Source organism: Pocillopora damicornis, chromosome 14 (genome assembly GCF_964200805.1).
Source record: "Pocillopora damicornis chromosome 14, jaPocDami1.2, whole genome shotgun sequence".
NCBI lineage: Eukaryota > Metazoa > Cnidaria > Anthozoa > Scleractinia > Pocilloporidae > Pocillopora > Pocillopora damicornis.
This window is the reverse complement of record NC_142683.1, coordinates 12,137,501-12,158,063: the sequence shown is the minus strand read 5'-3', so window position 1 is coordinate 12,158,063 and position 20,563 is coordinate 12,137,501. Positions and strand designations below refer to the sequence as shown.

The 20,563-nt window shown below is 38.1% G+C and overlaps 2 protein-coding genes and 2 pseudogenes across 5 annotated transcripts; all 4 read left to right on the top strand.

Moving 5' to 3' along the window:
• The first annotated feature begins 691 nt into the window (after positions 1-691).
• On the top strand, positions 692-6,645 carry LOC149034479 (uncharacterized). Of its 2 annotated transcripts, XM_089194595.1 has the most exons (11): positions 692-1,030; positions 1,539-1,701; positions 2,567-2,655; positions 2,784-2,842; positions 3,260-3,320; positions 3,403-3,454; positions 3,845-3,921; positions 4,111-4,234; positions 5,494-5,571; positions 5,964-6,061; positions 6,229-6,645. In XM_089194595.1, exons 4-9 carry the CDS (start codon positions 2,815-2,817, stop codon positions 5,509-5,511), a joined length of 360 nt encoding a protein of 119 aa, XP_089050721.1. In that variant the 5' UTR covers positions 692-1,030; positions 1,539-1,701; positions 2,567-2,655; positions 2,784-2,814; the 3' UTR covers positions 5,512-5,571; positions 5,964-6,061; positions 6,229-6,645. The 2 variants fall into 2 exon arrangements, with proteins under 2 accessions (XP_089050721.1, XP_089050722.1); XM_089194596.1 differs by lacking the exon at positions 1,539-1,701.
• A 1,942-nt stretch (positions 6,646-8,587) lies between these two features.
• LOC149034478 (high-affinity lysophosphatidic acid receptor-like) lies at positions 8,588-10,729 on the top strand (annotated as a pseudogene). The gene has a single exon (XR_016183239.1). The product of XR_016183239.1 is annotated as a high-affinity lysophosphatidic acid receptor-like (transcript).
• A 1,141-nt stretch (positions 10,730-11,870) lies between these two features.
• LOC149034477 (uncharacterized) lies at positions 11,871-18,350 on the top strand. Its single transcript, XM_089194879.1, has 3 exons — positions 11,871-12,451; positions 17,336-17,619; positions 17,949-18,350. Exons 1-3 carry the CDS (start codon positions 12,286-12,288, stop codon positions 18,348-18,350), a joined length of 852 nt encoding a protein of 283 aa, XP_089051005.1. The 5' UTR covers positions 11,871-12,285.
• A 15-nt stretch (positions 18,351-18,365) lies between these two features.
• On the top strand, positions 18,366-20,441 carry LOC149034476 (uncharacterized; annotated as a pseudogene). The gene has a single exon (XR_016183146.1). The product of XR_016183146.1 is annotated as an uncharacterized LOC149034476 (transcript).
• The last annotated feature ends 122 nt before the right edge of the window (positions 20,442-20,563 follow it).

Below are 20,563 nucleotides of genomic sequence, written 5' to 3'. Positions count from 1 at the left end.
AATGTATGCACCGAGCGCCTTTTCACTGACAATTCCCTTGGCGTGGAAACTGTGAGGAACTATCCAACATGAACAGCAATTTTGCTGGCGTGACAGCCGATTATGCAAATTAGTTCATTGAGCAAACTCCGACCGTTTTATATAAGCGGCTTAATAAATCTTAGATTTAAACCATTTTAAGTTTAAAAGATAGTAGGAAAGAACCTTTAGACCACACCGATTGATACTCTAAACATTCTAAAAGGCCAAAATTTGACAAATTTTACTATCTCGTGACCATGACGTCAACAACAACGGATCGAATATCATAATTTGATTAGCGCTCTGTCAACATTTAAGTGGTAAACTCTTTTTTAATAATTTGGATTCTTTTATTTCATCTTTGAGTTCTGACTGCTTGTGCTATTCAAAACTGTACGTTTCAGAACCAAACTGCAGAATTTATTTAGTACAACTGACGATAACAGCACACACTGAAATGCACCGTGACCAGTGATTCTGTCACGTAATTCAATCGTGTACTTATCCTGAATATTACTTCTCACGTGTAAATAAAGCAGCAATAACATCGTTTTTGGCTCAGAAATCTAATCGTCGCTTGGCATGAAGAAATTGTCCTAGAACTAAGGGTGTCGATATGGCGCCCCCCGTATGTCAAGTTATAGTGTGATTCCCGGCGAGGCTCAGTTTTAAAAGGAGGAAGGGTTACCAAGCTGGTTTTTAATGGTCGTGGTAAAGGTGAATGTATACGCGGCTAAACTGGAAATTATTGAAGCAAAGTGCGATTAAGTTTGAAGTGAATTGAAATGAAACTACAGTATATGTGCCTGGATTGTGCGTTGGACTTGTGGCCGCCTGGTCATTTTGAGCTCGTATTTTTCGCTTCTCGGATCGGGCGTTCGGAAATGGAGTGTGCAGCCTTGGGCTTTTCTTATGTACGTGATAAACCTAGAAATGGATAACTCGCAAAAATTGGTTCTTTTCAACATAGTAAGTGGTCAGAAAGCAAGCGATACACTGTGGAAGTAAGGTGAGGTATTTTTATTGAGAATTTGACCGTACTTTTTATTCCTAACAGCGGTCGTAAATATTCCCATACAAACTCTTGTGATTTCACCATAACTCTTATTTCGTAAAATGATCATCTCACAGCTGGAGCATGGGCCGCCTGTGGTTATACATCATTTTGTGATACTTACTAGATTCATCAATATTTTTATTAACTTCAACTTTGTCAGAAATATCTTATTTGTGCAGCGGTGTATTTATATAGCCAAGGCCATCACAATCAGGGCAACAAGAGGGCCGGAAGGCTATTCCATGTTTAGTGCTATGAAATGGTTTGTATTGCACAAATGTCCTGAAAAGTCAGTCCCAGACCAGACAGTGCTATGCTTGTAATGCAAGTGAAATTTTACATGAAACAGATATTTCTCTCATTGAAATAACTTGCAGAAATTAAATAGAACTCCTTAATTTTGCCATTTTGCAGGATTCACTCTTTGTGAACATTTAATTCCTATCACTTTACTCTGCAGCTGGCTTTAATCTCTGTATGGCTTCTCCCAGAGACCAGTTGTGGAAATTTCAATCGCAAAGTGAAAAATATTCACAACAAATGTGGTACAAAACCTGATTTGCTTCAATGTCACCTCCAGTTTTGGATCCTTTAGTAGGGGATATGCAAATCTTGTTAATTTAGTAAGTTTCTCATAGTCTGAGGAAGACATTATATATACTCTAATTGCATTTTTGTTATATGTACGGTTTGTCAGGTTCATCCTTAAGATTAGCAAAGATGTGTTTATGGTTTTCATAGTGATACTCATAGGTATCCTGTAATGCTTTCTGGAATTTTCCAGAATAGCAAGTTCCGATAACTTTAAAAGGTAGACAATGTGTGATGTCTTCCACTGATTCATACAGATCTGAGTTGGAATCTTCACTACAATTTAAGTCATCATAAGTGCATCATAACAAGCCAACTCAATAATTTGTTATGTATCCAAGATTCACCTACACAGTGGAGTACCTTGATAACAACAAAATCAGTTAACCTTAAGTTTTAGCAAACTTGAGCTACACATCTTGTGCATATAAATCAGTATAACTGAAAGGCACAAGAAAGGGAAATTTTAACTTGGAATTGTAAAAAGTTTGTATAAACCTGAAATACCCAGTAGGTCTTTTCGGACAGCCCACTTCTTTTGTTTTCTTTGTTTTCTATGGATAAGCCTACAACTCATTCAGAGTTGAGGTAGATAATAGTTTCACTGGAAACTCTGTGGGAGAAAACGGCTCTTAAATTGATCAATGTAAAATCACTTGACTATGTCTTATTATTGTTGTTCTCACTGCAATCTTTTTTTTGCTGGTGGTCACCTAACTTTGTGAACAGTGTATATATTTGCTGCCTAACTGCCTAACTGTTTATTTGTCACTCCACTTGGTGTGTGAAGCACTAGATAGTTACCGTATGTCTTGAAGTCCATGGATCTTCCTGAAATTTTCCACTTTTAACATTAAAAGTACCTGAAAATACCTATGAATGCTGTTACTTTTCCAGGTGTCTGGGGAGCATGTCATTTCTTCAGCTGAAGAATGTCAACCACCTTACTGTAAGCATATTGAAGAGAATGAGTACTTATTTGACGGGTGGGTTTTATGTTTAATTGCTATTAGGAGTGTTTAATTATTTCATAGTGCAAAATAGTTGAGTTTTCTACCTTTCAAACAACTTGTTGCTGTTATTGAGCTTACATGTTTTTCATTTCATGTTTCAGAAAGAAGAAAGTCAACAAGGAAGTGCACAGAATGCAGTGCGATTGTACCTTAGATCCTGGTAAGGTAACGGCTTTGATGCGTAGACTTCACCATATGCTGAATATGGTTATGGGCAATTTAGTACACATGAACTTACCTCATTTTATGAGATAAGCTGAGCGTGACCTACCCTTTACCTTTTAATGATATATAGATTCCATGTTTACATTGAGGTACAAACATCAGTGACACACTCAGCTGTGCTTTGTGTGTCACTTTTTTTGTTCTTACCACATTTCAACATCATCTGTGGTCTCCTGGATCAATGTCAGTAACTGAACAAATGCACACCTACTCTTCCCCTAATTCAACCACAGTCAATTGATAACAAGTTAGGATTAATGTTGGGTTAGGGGAGGGGTAGGTGCTCTGTTGATCAGATACTGACATTGATCCAATTTTATACTGTTGAACGTATTGCAATGTTTTTTAACAGATGATCCATGTTCTAGTGGTTTTGGCAAGGACTTTCTGAACAGATTGTTGATGATAGAATGGTTGGTATTCTTTTCCTCTCTTGTTGGTTAATTTTGCCAAAAGTCTTCCTTCTCACATTGTCTTTTATTGATCTCCAAATAGTAACAGTGGAAGTGCTTGCAGAGAGATGTGTAGCAATAAACGTTTTCAACAGGTTAGTGAAACTATCATTACAGGATTAAGATTGATGTTACTGAAATGGTAAGGGTTAGCTGTTGAAGCAACTGCCTCTTTAACAAAGATAATGGGTATTTTAACCCTTTAACTCCCAAGATCTGATTGTTCATTCTCTCCTCTAGCTGCTATACATTTCATTTTAAAGTAGTGATGAGAATTTGGTGTGCAATCAATTTAACAAATTCTACCTGATAAGTTTGAGTATTCTCTTTACCTGTTGCTGGATGATATGTGGATATTATAAGGGGAAGTTACATCTTAATCACTTCTGGGAGTTAAATATGCTTTCATGAGAGATGATTCTTATATGCTGATATCAGCCATGAGAGGATTTCAAATTTACGTACATGTACAACACTTTTTGCAGGGCTGTAAAGTGAAAGTTGAAGTGTTTAAAACAGAGAAGAAAGGCTGGGAATTGAGAACTCTTGAAGATCTGGAACTGTAAGTTTATATTTTTACTTATATCTTCAGGAAAGAAATGCCTTAATTGTACTCAATTTTGCAGGTCTGTAATTTTGTGTTTTCACCTTCCTTTTTTTTTTGGACCAATCACAGAGCAGAGTATAGCAAAGAACAAAAACAATCCCCAATACTTATGGCACTCAATTAAAAATTGTAACTGTTTTCCAGGAATCAGTGTGGTATGGAGTACTGTGGAAAAGTCATGAATTACAAAGATTTCCAGGAAAGAGCAGAGTGTTATGATAGAGAAAACAGAAGACACTACTACTTCATGACATTAAGAGCTGATGAGGTAAGGAGTGGAAATCTTAACCTTTTCCTAAGTAGAGACAATAACAGCACTGCTGTGATGAGTGCTGGTAAATTCTTTGGTCATTTTAAGGCTTTCCAAACCCAGAATTGATCAGCAGATCACTATACTGTATAGTAATGACATCTTAGTAAAAGTGAGCAGGATTTTCAAGAAGGGCTGGTGGTCTGTTAACCTAGTAGGCTACTTCATATGATTTTGCTCCTTTTGCTGAATTAAATAACAATGATTGGTTTCATGGAAATGACCTGATTATTACTTCAAAGTGCACAAAATACATTCTCTGAGACCCAAGTTTTAGCATTTTTATGGAGGGAGGGGTGAGAGGAGGGTTGGTGTGCCCCTAGACCCCTTCATTTGGTTGTGCATTTTGTCAGGAGGTATCCCTTCTCTCCTTAGTCCCTCCTCCTTGTGGCCTTCTGTGATTCCTATCTAAAATCCTGCTTAACCCTTTAACTCCCAGAAGTGATTGACAAGAAACTTCTCCCAATAATATCCATACATTATTCAGCAAACAGATAATGAGAATATTCAAACTTATCATGGAGAAGCTGCTATCTTGATCTAGCACCAAGTTCTCATAACCAATTTACAAGGAGATGTGTAGCAGCTAGAGGGGAGAATTAACAATCAGATCTTGGGAGTTAAAGGGTTAACTGTTATTCAATTGTCAACTATGTGGACAAAGAACATATTTAAATGGCATGTACTTCAGTCAGTTTAATGTTATGATCTCCAGCCTGTTATCATTTTCAAATTCTTTATCAACTGAGCTATGAGGAACTCCATAGCCAGCCAAGTTGTTTACTAGATTTATATATGACTTACATCTAGCATTGATCCTGAGTAAATGATGTTGAAATCATCTGTTGTGGGGAATGAAATTTTGATATACGCTTATTCCTTGCATCAGAGCCCAAGCTCTGATAAGCACCTTCTCCCAAATAAGTGCATCCCTCAGGCCTTAAGCACCCATCGCAAAAGAAGCATCTCCCCCCTCCTTCCTCACTTTCCTAAATAACAGGGACACAAGGAAAACCTGTTTTTGTTGCCTCAACCATAGGGCAATCAGTACGGGAGGGTGATAAGCACCCCCCTCGATTCAGAGCCCTCCTTCCAATAAGTGCCCATCTTTTTAAGTATTATATGTAATACAGTACATGTAGGTGGACAAATCATTATAGTTCATGGTTTTGTTACTTAATGAGTTATAGCTTCTTTAAAATTCCTTCTTTGTTCAGCTAATTGATGCCACCTAGGAGGGGAACTTGTCTTGATTTATCAACCACAGCTGTGACTCAAATTGTGAAACTCAAAAGGTAGTTTAATAAATTGTTCAGTCCATTTTACCAGTTTATATTATGATCAATAATGCCAGCTTTTCACTTCTTTTTCCAGAAGTAACCAACAGTAGATTGATTGACAGGAAACTGAAAGAAAACACATCTACAGCTGTACTTAAATCCTTTAACCCTCAAGAATGACTAGCTTCCAATTTCTCCTCATAATATTACCCCTGAATCAAACATGTAGGTCATGAGAATTAAGGAAATGATCAGTAACTTAAGAAGCTCTTGATTGCTTAAGAAATGCTCCTTGTCAGCTCCTTAGGAGTTGTATAAAGAACAGTATGGAGAGAGTGCATACTGATGTTCTGGTGTAAAGGGTTAAGATCGGAACTGAATGGGTTTTGTTATTTTGTTTCTTGCAGTGGACTGTCCATGGCTTGTTGAGGATTGGATTTTTTACTCAGAGACCCATCCCGGCTGGTGCAGAGCTCACGTTCGATTATAAACTGCAGTGTTTTGGGTAGGTGGACATTCTACTGTCAAAGCTTCATGTCTGTAAGTGACACTAAACTGAGAGATTTTAAAATTTGAGGAACTGTACAGCAGTCATACAGAAAGAAGATCCCTTTGAACTGGGAAGGAGAAGCTTACAAAAAATTCATAGTTATAATATTTGTCATTAATCAGGAAAGTTGCTCAGATTTGCCATTGTGAAGCACCAAATTGTTGTGGATTTATTGGAGGAGACAAGCAAACACCTCTGAAGAACACAGTGGAAAGAATAAGTATGCAAAAATATTTTCAATTACAACCCTAAGAGTGACCAGGATGTACTTTCTCCATATGATATCACCCCTGAGTCACACATTGACCCGTTAACTCCCAGAAGTATTGAAATATAACTTCTCCCTTTAATATCCATACATTATCAAGTAAAGCAATGATGAGAATACTCAAACTTATCAGGGTTAAGTTTTTATCTTGATCTAGCATCAAATTCTTGTAACTAATATACTAGGAAATGTGTAGCAGCTAGAGGGGAGAATTAACAATCAGATCTTGGGAGTTGAATGGTTAAGGTCATTAGAATGAATAAAATGAACACCAATTGAAGAATCTCTTGATTGTTAAACAAATTCTCCTTGTCAGCACCCTACGGAATGTATAGAGAACAGTACAGAGAATCTGCATACTGATGCTAGACTGTAGAGGGATAAGGTCACACAATTTAGGTGTAATTCATGCTTTTCTTTCTATGAATCCACGGCCGCAAGCGCGTAGATTCCTTGCCATCGTGTCTGTCTGTCCGTTAACCAAAAACGAGTGAAAAAAGAATTTTCGGAGTTAATTAATGCCGAGCATGCGCAGATCTCTTTTGATCGAGACGATAACAGGTACGATTGATTTGTCGGTAGCCTTCCGGTTCTTGAAACCTGTCAACGTTCGTAAGGTTGAGAGTTATCTTTTGATCGAGGATGAGTTGTCTTTGGATCGAGGATTAGCTGACTTCGTTTGGGTGAGTAGAGCATTTTGTAAGGTGATTTTCTACGACGTACGTTACTCAAGCAGGCATAGCTTTAACTGGATGTGTTTTTGCGAAGTATTTGTTAGCTGTTGTCAATCCCTTCAAAGAGTTTATGCCCGAAATATTACGGCGAAATTGACGTGTAGATTAGCATATGAATACGGCGCCCTGTCTTCGTTGAATGGAGTGACGTCGAGTTTTTTTGGCAAGTATCCATCTTTACCGGGTGCACTGTTGGTAAAGTGTCTGCAATCGAGCCATCTATATCATTTGACGATCTTAAATGGCGGAGAAGTCACGACTTTATCGGCTCTGTAGGCAGCGAACAATGGGAATGCACTTTTGGAGACACCTGTGACTTCGATGATCCACGATCAGTTAGCAAACAATTCCCTTAAAACGGGGATAATTGAGCCCTTTCGAGGGATTATTCATCACTTTCGAGAGATTGTCAAGCCCTTTCGAGGGATTATCAAGCCCTTTGGAGGGATTATTCAGCCCTTTGGAGGGATTACTGAACCTTTAACTTTTCGAGGGATTATCCAGCCTAATATTCGACGGATTTTCTAGCCTAATCGATCCAGTGGAAGGAACGATTTGCATGACAGCGCCCATTGGGAAGAATCAGAATGCCTTTTTGTCAGTTAAGAGCGCAAACAAAGAATTTTAGTTCGTGGGAAACACATTCACGAAAGCTATGCCTGGTTACCGTGAGCCACAGGCTCATTTACGACCGCTTTAAGCCCAGGGCTTTTCTTATGTACGTTGAAAACCTCGAAATAAACAACTCGCTAAAATGGGCTCTTTTCATCAAAGTAAGCGGTCAGATAACAAGCGATACACTGCGGAAGTAAGGTGCGGTATTTTTATTGAGGATTTTACGTATTTTTTTATTCCTTAAAACGGTCGTAAATATTCCCATACAAACTCTTATAACTCCGCCATGACTGTTATTGCGCAAGATAATCATCCACAGCTGGAGCTTGGGCCGCCTGTGCTCCTGCTGCAGTATCTTGCACAGAAAACTCGTCGAGTTGACAATCATATGTAAACATTTTACTATGGCAGCTAAACTTCTAAAGATAAAGGCAAGGGTTCTGAATTATTTTCAAATGCAAGAAGGAGGAACTCAACTTACAGAAAAAACGATTATAAAACTAATTAAGGCAATAGTTCAAGTAAAGCTGTGTCAATACACTTTTATCACCTGATTTTAATATCAATTTGACAAGCTCTGTTGGTGTATTTTCGATATTTGCTTTCGCCTTCCTATTATTTTTGTTCTTTAGCACTCACCCGCAAATACAAATACAAATACTCAATGCAACTCAAAACGTTTTAAACGTGGACACACAATAATCGCAGGGTCAGTTAAAAGAGGAGGCGATATACTAAATAATATCTACAGACTAAAGAGCAAAAATGGATTGTAATATGGATTTCAAGAGTTAGTTACTAACTCTGAGGGCACCTGGGATAGCTTAAATCTTTCATCTCCCTGGTGCTACGCCACTGAAAATAATGTTCAGCAACTCTAGTATTTACTCTCAGCATCAAAGCAGCTCATTTACGCCGTGCACCTCACACATTTTCAACAAAGACAGGAATGACTCCTTCCCTCGCATTGTTTTCCTCTCGACAGCTATTGCCATCGTTCTACTCTCACCTGTGGCAGTGGCGGGAAATGCGATGATTTTGGCGGCGGTATGGAGGAAGAATTTTGCGAGGACACCATTTCATATACTTCTAAGTGGTTTGGCTTTTACTGATTTGTGTACGGGAGTATTCGCCCAACCTTTCTATTCTGCGACGTTTTTGATGTGTTCAGGGAATTCAACTGTGGTGTATGACTCGCCAACACTTATCAGAGCCTTACGTACAATCGGTCAGGGTAGCGGGATTTATTTCGTTTCTGCCACGGTTTTAATCCTAACGGCAATGTCCATTGAACGATGGTTGATTGTTTCTCGCCGATCATTCTTTAATCGGAGACGTGCATGTTTTGCAGTTTTCGCGTTGATATTAACTGCGACTCCACCGGCTGTCTTACGTGTTCTAGAGAATGTAAATACAGTTTATGGGCGCGCGCTACGATTCAAACTTGTTACAGTTATGGTGTCATGTTATCTTATCATAATGATGGCCAAAGTTAAGGTTTACCAAAGTATTTGTCGACACCAGCGGCAAATCCAATGCAACACAACACTACATAATTTTGATGGATCAGAGATAAACGTAGCGAAATGCAAGAAGTCTGTAATGACTATGATATACATTTTGCTGACCTTTTCTGTATGTTTCTTTCCATATGTTATATCGACTACGATATATTTTGGGTTCGGCAACAGGACCTTAGAATCTTATTCCGCCTTTAGACAATAGTGACAATAGTGTTCATATTTTTATCCTCTTCAATCAAGCCAGCTCTTTATTTATGGAGAATGAATGATATTCGAAATGGATTGAGACAACATTTTTGCAGCGGTTAACCTGTTAACCAGAATCGAAACTCAGGCCAGGGTTGGTTTGCATAAAATGAAATTTCGAATTAGAAGCTGCGTTGAAAATAGTTCGTTTGTTTGAACAGTAAGATCAACGACACTTGAATCAAAATTAAAGAGAAAAGAAATAACAGACGAGGTTTTACTAAAATAATAGAATATGCCGGCTTTAACCAGCTGTTTTTGAAAGGGTTTAAAAGTCTAGAGTATCTTTAAAGTTTGATAACATACAACTTGAACAGATTGATAAAATTTTTCCCAAAAACAATGACTCTAAGTCGGTTTGCACCAGTTTACCCAAAGTTATTGGATGCGTGGCAATAGCTTGCTTTAGGGCTACAGATGTTAACTTTTAACCGAACTTTGCTCTTTGGAAGCAAAACTGATTAACTGGTTTTCAGTAAAGTAGGTGTTATCTTTGGTGGGCAGTTTCATGTCCGACTGTTTACTCTCGTTGGAGATGGTTATTGTGTAGTTACCTCGAAACTGAACATTTAAAACCGTGCCGTTGTTAAAATTAAATTTCTCTTCTTAATATTGTACCTAGTAATCTTAAATTGATTACAATGGTTGATTTTGACCAAGCAACCTATGAACGTTAGTGAAAAGGTCTGAAAACTTAACATGAAAAAGATTTCGACACTGCGTTAGCAGTATAAAGGGGGTAAGTTTCTAAAGAAACTGGTGCTGCGTTGGTGGGAGAGTATAGCAGGTAATTTAGTGTCAACAATTGTGCTGAAAACGTAAATTGGCCACCGTAAAGGGTAAAAAAGCTGACGTTTCGAGCGTTAGCCCTTCGTCAGAGCGAAGGACGAAGGGCTAGCACTCGAAACGTCAGCTTTTTTTACCCTTTACGGCGGCCAATTTACGTTTTTAAACCTAGTTGTAAACACTGAATTACTTGCGTAAGCGGTATGCTAATCATTTCTTGCGCAAGTGCAGTATAGTAACGAATTACTGCGCAAGGCATTACGCAAGCCTAGATTGAGGATAGGTGTTCGTTCCATGAAAGAAAGTCAATTTCTTGTTACTTCTTCCCTGATTTCTTCAAAGAACGCGTGCAACAACCTAGTGTTCAGAGATCAGTTGAGCAGTAAGTTGTCAAGTTGTCGTACCAGCCAAACTACATCGAGCCATTAAAGAAGTTGAAGATACAAATGCATTTCTTTTTGTTGTGTAGTAACTAGTTCATCATGAAAAGCTTCTTCGACATTATTCTGTACCATTCTACATCTTCGCAGAATTTCCCACTTGCGTCACTGAGAATTACCGCCGACACTGGTTTAGTAATCTTATACTGTATACTTTATTTCACTATAATCCAGCTTTGTTGTCGACAATCCAACATTACACGTTCCGCCCTACGATCTAGCTACTCTACTCCATTCTAACAAAAGTCAACACACCTATTAGCCAAGGAGGTCCACACCCAGATACGTAATTCCGTGGGGGAATTAAGGCTTTCTCACGTTCTACAACCACTCGTGGGTACTAATTTCCAATCAAACATGGGTTTAACTTGACAATCATGCTGCAATGTTCCTTTAACACCCTGAAAATACCTGATCAGATAGAGGGGTACATCACTGTTCGCAGAACTAATTTGATCGTTCTATTGACATGCCGCTCCTGGAATCAAAAACTACAGATAAGTCTGCTTTCCCAAGCTGATTTATGTGGTAGAAAATTATCAAGATTTTAATAAAAGAATGGTAAGAATGAAAATGACAGTACTGATAAAAATTTCAACTATAACAATATTTTTCAACGAGGACCGCTGACCGTATACTGTGGTGTCGCGTCCTAAACTGAAGGGAGTCATGTGATCGTGTTGGTGTTACACATGATGACAGATCGCAAGATCCGTTCGAACAGTGCACGTTGACCTTGTCGCAGGAATGGCCTCACAGTCTACAACTAGTTTTTGACTTGAAGATGTTACGGTAAGTTAGATGTTGTAAAGGAAATTCCGTTACTTCTTAGCTCTTCTTGCACGATCATGCGGCGGCAACACGTAGGTGTGAAAGAATATTGCGTCGGACTCAAAACATGATCCTCGTTAGTTTCGAAATCTATTTTGTAGCTATTTGAAATATCTTTGTAATGATTATTTCTAATTTTTCGTCAACTCGTATATCCTAAATGTAGGTTTAATTCCGTGAAGTTATGGAAGAGATTCCATGGAATGCTTGCAGCTGGAACCTTATCACACCAGAAATACATCATCGTATTTCAAGATTGCGTCTTAAAGGTTTGCGAACCATTTTCATTACGTTAGTAGTGTTAAAATTCAAAGCCTATTGCATTATTCAAACAAAGCTTCCTTTCCTTTAAGGTGTTTTAATGATCTTACTGATTTCGGCGCATATGGTTTATTTGAAGATGACAGTTGCGTGTGTGCCACAAACTAAATGCAACCCTTAGAATTTGCCGAAACAGTCTCAATTATTAGATTATTTGTCATCGACGTACATGTTCGCGAGGTCAGTTTTTTTGAGAAAGGTGAACACAACGCGTTGATAGTCCGTTTGTTCCGTTCACCGTGCAGTTAGGATATTTTATCGTTTTATAGGGTCAGCATTAGATTCCATCCACCAAAACTACCTCGGTCGAGAGGGACTGAGATGGAATATTTAATAGCTTGCAAATCATAGCCGAAGATTCTCGGAAATCCGCGAGGAGACATAGCCGAACACCCCAAGAACAAACAGAAACAACATGGCGGGAATTTTAAAGCGCGAACCTTCGCCTGATGGTAGAGATGCGGATAATTTCGGATACGTAAATTCTGTTGATGAGGCGTATAAACTCATTGCGGAGTTCGAAACAGGATCGACGACGAAGTTTTCTTGCTTTAAGGCTGACAAAGGTTTCGGAAATACTGGTATGCATATATATATTTGAAAGCGTTACGTCGCGCTAGCTTGTATCTCTCTCGTCCTTGCTATACTGAGCCTATCTTCCATTACAATTTAAAAACAGATTACTCGAACAGAAGTCACAAAATACTCTGGGAAGATCCACGAGACATTTTCAAGACCTCGGTCACAGTTTTTCACCATACGGACCGACCCTTAGCCGGTAAATAACATATTTATTGTTTTTAAACTTGACGAAATTCTTTCCGAAAGAACCCGAATGACTTATGGCCGTAAATACGGCAAGATCTTCCATAAACTGAACAATTTTTGAGTGAGTAAATGGTAGTTAAAATAGAGGTGATGCAAATTTAAGAGAGATGCCTCAGCGAAACATTTTCATTTCCGTAACGATAAAGGTGATTTAAAAGGCTTCCAAACAAACTTTGAAACATTATTTTTACAAGTATCTGTCGCAATCTGACACCTGTCAATTAGAGAGCGCGCAAGAAAAAAAAATCGTAGGAACATTTGAAAACCGACAGAACTAGTTTGGCAAGGACTGTCACGACAATGTTTTCTTAAAAATCAGTTAATGATCTAACGGAAAGTATTATTTACTCTCATCGACCATTCATTCATGTGCGAAGATTTACCTCTGTTCATTAAGTAAACGGCGAGGAAAGTAATTGTGAGTAAATTCATTTTTTTTATTTTGAAGTTGTGGGAGTTTGCTCGTTTGTTTGCTGTAATGGCGTGTTTAACTCTGATCTTTCCTTCACAAAAACTAAATTCGAACGGCACACTCCAACGAGACACAAGGGAATTTAATGCAGCCTTTTCTCAATTCCTTCAATTTCTGTTGTGCAATTTAAGGTACAATTGTCCAAATTGAACGGAATTGGAAAGACTCACCAGGAGCGTATATTTGTTGTAGAACTTAAATTAAAACTTCGCTCGCTTTTTTTTACTATGAACAAATTGCTCGAGAAAATTCAGATATTCAATGAATGAAAGTTCCATCGTTCAGTTTAACTGTAACCAAATACCTCACGTTTCAACTTTCTGGGTACTTTTTGTGAACGATTAAAATTAATTGCAAACGGTTTTTAGGCCGCTTGTCAACCAACGTAATGACACTATTGTTTATACAAATTCATTCTGAAACCAATATTTTTCTGTCAACCAAAGTGATTTGATAGAGAGAAAAGAGAGGATTCATAAGTTATTTATCGGCTTGAGGTAGTGACCGACGTGTTTGCTTAAAAATACTGCCCAGCCGGAAAACGAGGTATATTTATGAAAAATGACAACGAAAGTTGGGATGTACTCGGCGACTCACGAAAGCGTTACCGTGGCCCGTGGGCAGAGATAGGAAAATACTGACCGGGTAAAGAACCAATCAGATTGCAAGATTCGTTACCGTGCCCTCTAAAAAAACAATAAATATATGTTATTTGCCGGCTGGGAGGTCCGTATGGTGAAAAACTGTGACCGAGGTCTTGTAAATACTGCCCGAGGCCGTAGGCCGAGGGCAGCATTTTCAAGACCTCGGTCACAGTTTTTCACCATACGGACCGACCCTTAGCCGGTAAATAACATATTTATTGTTTTTAAACTTGACGAAATTCTTTCCGAAAGAACCCTAATGATTTATGGACGTAAATACGGCAAGATCTTCCATAAACTGAACAATTTTTGAGTGGGTAAATGGTAGTTAAAATAGAGGTGATGCAAATTTAAGAGAGATGCCTCAGCGAAACATTTTCATTTCCGTAACGATAAAGGTGATTTAAAAGGCTTCTTAACAAACTTTGAAACATTATTTTTACAAGTATCTGTCACAATCTGACACCTGTCAATTAGAGAGCGCGCAAGAAAAAAAAATCGTAGGAACATTTGAAAACCAACAGAACTAGTTTGGCAGGGACTGTCACAACAATGTTTTCTTCAAAATCGGTTAACGATCTAACGGAAAGTATTATTCACTCTCATCGACCATTCATTCATGTACGAAGATTTACCTCTGTTCATTAAGTAAACGGCGAGGAAAGTAATTTTCTGAGTAAATTCAATTTTTTTATTTTGAAGTTGTAAGAGTTTGCTCGTTTGTTTGCTGTAATGGCGTGTTTAACTCTGATCTTTCCTTCACAAAAACTAAATTCGAACGGCACACTCCAACGAGACACAAGGGAATGTAATGCGGCCTTTTCTCAAAAAATTCCTTCAATTTCTGTTGTGCAATTTAAGGTACAAATGTCCAAATTGAAGGGAATTGGAAAGACTCACCAGGAGCGTATATTTGTTGTAGAACTTAAATTAAAACTTCGCTTGCTCTTTCACTATGAACAAATTGCTCGAGAAAATTCAGATATTAAATGAATGAAAGTTCCATCGTTCAGTTTAATTGTAACCAAATACCTCACGTTTCAACTTTCTGGGTACTTTTTGTGAACGATTAAAATTAATTGCAAACGGTTTTTAGGCCGCTTGTCAACCAACGTAATGACACTATTGTTTATACAAATTCATTCTGAAACCAATATTTTTCTGTCAACCAAAGTGATTTGATAGAGAGAAAAGAGAGGATTCATAAGTTATTTATCGGCTTGAGGTAGTGACCGACGTGTTTGCTTAAAAATACTGCCCAGCCGGAAAACGAGGTATATTTATGAAAAATGACAACGAAAGTTGGGATGTACTCGGCGACTCACGAAAGCGTTACCGTGGCCCGTGGGCAGAGATAGGAAAATACTGACCGGGTAAAGAACCAATCAGATTGCAAGATTCGTTACCGTGCCCTCTAAAAAAACAATAAATATATGTTATTTGCCGGCTGGGAGGTCCGTATGGTGAAAAACTGTGACCGAGGTCTTGTAAATACTGCCCGAGGCCGTAGGCCGAGGGCAGAATTTTCAAGACCTCGGTCACAGTTTTTCACCATACGGACCGACCCTTAGCCGGTAAATAACATATTTATTGTTTTTAAACTTGACGAAATTCTTTCCGAAAGAACCCGAATAATATTTATAGCCGTAAATACGGCAAGATCTTCCATAAACTGAACAATTTTTGAGTGAGTAAATGGTAGTTAAAATAGAGGTGATGCAAATTTAAGAGAGATGCCTCAGCGAAACATTTTCATTTCCGTAACGATAAAGGTGATTTAAAAGGCTTCCAAACAAACTTTGAAACTATATTTTTACAAGTATCTGTCACAATCTGACACCTGTCAATTAGAGAGCGCGCAAGAAAAAAAAAAGCGTAGGAACATTTGAAAACCAACAGAACTAGTTTGGCAAGGACTGTCACGACAATATTTTCTTTAAAATCAGTCAATGATCTAACGGAAAGTATTATTCACTCTCATCGACCATTCATTCATGTACGAAGATTTACCTCTGTTCATTAAGTAAACGGCGAGGAAAGTAATTGTGAGTAAATTCAATTTTTTTATTTTGAAGTTGTGAGAGTTTGCTCGTTTGTTTCCTGTAATGGCGTGTTTAACTCTGATCTTTCCTTCACAAAAACTAAATTCGAACGGCACACTCCAACGAGACACAAGGGAATTTAATGCGGCCTTTTCTCAAAAAATTCCTTCAATTTCTGTTGTGCAATTTAAGGTACAAATGTCCAAATTGAACGGAATTGGAAAGACTCACCGGGAGCGTATATTTGTTGTAGAACTTAAATTAAAACTTCGCTCGCTTTTTTTTTACTATGAACAAATTGCTCGAGAAAATTCAGATTTTAAATGAATGAAAGTTCCATCGTTCAGTTCAATTGTAACCAAATACCTCACGTTTCAACTTTCTGGGTACTTTTTGTGAACGATTAAAATTAATTGCAGACGGTTATTAGGCCGCTTGTCAACCAACGTAATGACAATATTGTTTATACAAATTCATTCTGAAACCAATATTTTTCTGTCAACCAAAGTGATTTGATAGAGATGAAAAAGAGGATTCATAAGTTATTTATCGGCTTGAGGTAGTGACCGACGTGTTTGCTTAAAAATACTGCCCAGCTGGAAAACGAGGTATATTTATGAAAAATGACAACGAAAGTTGGGATGTACTCGGCGACTCACGAAAGCGTTACCGTGGCCCGTGGGCAGAGATAGGAAAATACTGACCGGGTAAAGAACCAATCAGATTGCAAGATTCGTTACCGTGCCCTCTAAAAAAACAATAAAATATTGTACTGTACATACATACTTTTTTTTTTTATCCGCGACATTGGTGTTGCTACTGTCACCTATATATGGCTTGCTAACCCGAAAGGTCAAATACACATATCGCTGGGTCAAATGACATTGATCTCAGAATACTTTTATGACAACCGCGATAACAGTTCAATCTCGGCTAAATTGAAGATAGTTTAGAACTAACCAATTACAAAAACCTCTAACTGATGTATGCTGCTGACAAAAGAGAAAATAAACGCAATTCTACGTTTTTTGCTTTCTATCAAGCTGTCGTATGTCGGCTCCTTATCTTTCAAGGCATCACGCAATGACACTTCTGTTTCTTCACATTCCAGAAAATAACTTGTGAAATACACTATCACTCATCTCACGCTGATATATTTATCTTTCGGAAGTTTGACTGCAAAGCACAGATAAAAATGCGAGAAATTTTATTTTTTGCAGAGCACAAGGTAGTTCCACTCGTGTATTAACAGAACGAATCCGGTTTACTGAATAAATCAGATATGCGGTATCACTGTCCAAAATTCCTGCTACCTAGTCACCTTTTTGACTGGAATGACGATTCACGAGAGGTGGTCCCGTTCCCTTAGTTATTCAAGAAAATTCGAGCTTTCTGATGTTTTTTATCTCTGTCTGGGACGTGAGTGTGGTCAAACAAAGCTTACACACTGCCAGCACCAAGTTTTCTTTTCATCCACATAACGTGAATCAATTTTAAAACAGAAAAATCGAGTTGAAGCAGCGGGAAAAACTTATTTGTGCACTGCATCTGTCACATTCAGTTTACCATTACAAGGCATCCATTTTTTTCCTTTAAGTGTATCATTTTTCGTCTTTCAGATTCAAGAAGACAGCAAGGAGAGACGGGAAACTGCGTCTAGAAATTTGCGAAAAGCTTTAGAAGAAGGGGTCACCAAGTACGAAAGAAGGATTTACATTGATCTACCTCTCATTACAGACCATCAGAATCACTTCTTTGGCGAGGTAACTTAGTGTTCAACACGAACTAATGCGACCGTCATTGAAAAAAATTACACCTTGTGTTGACCTTGCTTTAAAATACATGATAATAATTCAATCCCAGGGACTTTGATACAGAGTTGGCGGGCAAGCCGGTCAAAATGGGACATAAAAGTGCCTGTACATTTTTCGCCATGATCTCGTTTTCCTTGTTGTTGTTAAAGTACAATTTCAAACATTCACACAATATAAAAAAATTGCAAAGGAGTAAATAACGTATAGGTGTGCATTACTAGGGCGTTCCCACTTGAAATAGCGAGCATTTTCACAGTTCGAGTTTTTTATTACTCTAGGTCGCTGGAATCTCTCAACCTCTTGATGAGAAGATCATTAAGAGGATCCACAAGCTCGTAGCGGAGGGAGTTAAAGAAATATATGAAATGAGACGGCATTTGAAAATCTTCGTGAAAGAGGTCTTGTTTCGAGATGATCAGCCACCACAAGACACAAACCGACGATACTTCCCTAGGACATCTGACCTGCGCACGCACATGTATCGAGCTACGGTTAAAAACCGCATGTCAAGAATTGACCAGGCAAATGTCCACATGAAGACAGATGAGTGGAGAAAAGTTTACAACGCTGATTCCTTTTTCTTTCGTCCCCACTCAGAACAAGTAAACACGCCTATGAAGGTTCCAGTCTGGTCTGAAAATGAAAAAGAAGAAGGTTATCACTGCAAAATTAAGCATTAGGGTAAGGATAAGGATAGTTATTTAGTATCAGTACGTGCTCACTATACTTTCGGCCACATGAAAAACACATATGCAACTAACGCAAGGGGACAGGAAAAGTTATGTACATTTAACTTGCTCCGCCCATGGTAAAACGTTTAACCTCTTGTCGTTTTCTTCTCCGTGCAGGTACATGGAAAAAAAAGTCAGGTGTCACAGAATGTACAGAACATACAACAAAGAGTTACCGGAACTCCTCGTCAACAGGCCAAGATATTTTGTGGAGCACTGCACAGAATGCTTCCAAATCTGATGAAACAACAACCACATCCAAAGGAAGTGAAAATTGTGAAAGAGAAACTGACCTGTATGGCAAGCAGGAATGTGAATTTGGAAAGCTAGAAGAAAACAGTGGTAAAGAAGGCGAAATGGAAGGTTCCCCATCACCCAAATTATACAACAAAAATGAAACGAAAAATGAAAAGAAGGAAACTGTAAAGAAACCTCCTCCTGCAGCAGTAGTGATTGACGCTGACAGTTCATCACCAAAAATTTGGTTAACTTTACAAAATGTTTTCCCGGACGATCCGGAATCGCGACTCACAATCCTGGAAGCCACCAAAAACAACATCTTGGACAAAAATGGATGGCTTTATGACACAGAAATCAATGCTGGCCAAATCCTTCTTAAGAAACAATTTCCTTTGGTTGATGGCCTTTGTGATCCTGCTCTAAGAGGTCATTTGATCGATCCAGCAACATCTGAGTTTGTGCAAATCATAAATGTTGGACACTGGCTATGTCTTAGCACAATTGGTGTGTCACATCCTGGCACTGTCAGAGTCTTTGACAGCCTGTTCATCAAGCCAAATGCCATTGCAGTTGAACATGCCTGTCAGATGTTGCTGCATGCTGGTGATACAGTCACCTTCATCAATGAGAAGGTACAAAAGCAGATAGGTTCTGCTGACTGTGGGCTTTTTGCCTTAGCATTTGCCACAGATTTGTGCCAAGGTTTAGATCTAACGACTCAGCGTTACGATCAAGCACTGATGCGACAGCACTATGCCACATGTCTTGAAAGTGCCAAAGTTACTCCCTTTCCAAAGACTATAAGAAGGGTTCCTTGTCATGTCGTTGAAAACAAGACATTGGTACAAATTTTTTTGCAAATGTCGACTGCCAAATGACAAGAAAGAATATGTTATGTGCTTTAGATATTCCAGTTGGTATCATCCTGAATGTGTGCAAGTACCAGATTGGGCAATCAACTCTAAGAGGAAATGGCAATGCCAAAATTGTAAAGATCACAAAACATTAAGACTACAAAATAGTTTGGCTTAAATATCAAGAAATTAATGTTGCGAGTAAAAGCCAGTTACAGTTAGAGTTTTATCAAGTCAATTACATTATTAAATTTAGAGTTACCTTATTTTGAGAGAAGGAGATCGAGGAGCTGTAATATACTTATCAATATGGAACCACGTTGAAAAATTTGTTTACAGAGACTTTTGGAGGAGAGAGGGGGAAAACTTGTGACAAGCTGGCTGACATATACATGAACTTTACTAAATGGGTTAAGTGCTCAGTATTTGGATCAGCTATGGCTCAAATTTTAACTTTGCTTTAGCTTCAAGTTTAATCCTTTGTGTTTTCCTTTCTCCGTGTTTATTTTTCAAGCAATGTTACACAAAAGAACACAAAAATAATAATAAATGCTTTTGAATATTAGGAGCCTGGCATAAGCGAGAAACCAAAGTTAATTTGGGTAACAAAGTTAATTTGATCTTCCAATGTTATTTAATTTTGACCATTAACAAAATTTGCTATTTAAATTTATCTCCTCCATTGTTTTGGATGTTGTGTACAAAAAACAAACAAACAACCAAGAAAACATTCAGTTACAACTGTCCTCTATTGTGGTCAATTATCACAAAATACACGGTATATAATGATTTCATTTACCAATGTGGCAAAGGCCTGTCATTGTGTGTTCATAAATTAAAAGGGAAATAATTTGTAAAATGTAAGCCATTCTACATCTTGAGTGTATAATTAATCATCCATATGAAATAGAAGGTTACTTGAAATAAATGTGCAAGATTTATAAGATATTCAGACCCCTGATAACAATTACTGATGTGCTGATTTGTAGTATTTAAAAGTAATGGTTTTAGAGGAAGTAGTGGAAGAAATTTCTGGATATGGAATTTTGTTGCAAGTATCTATTAATT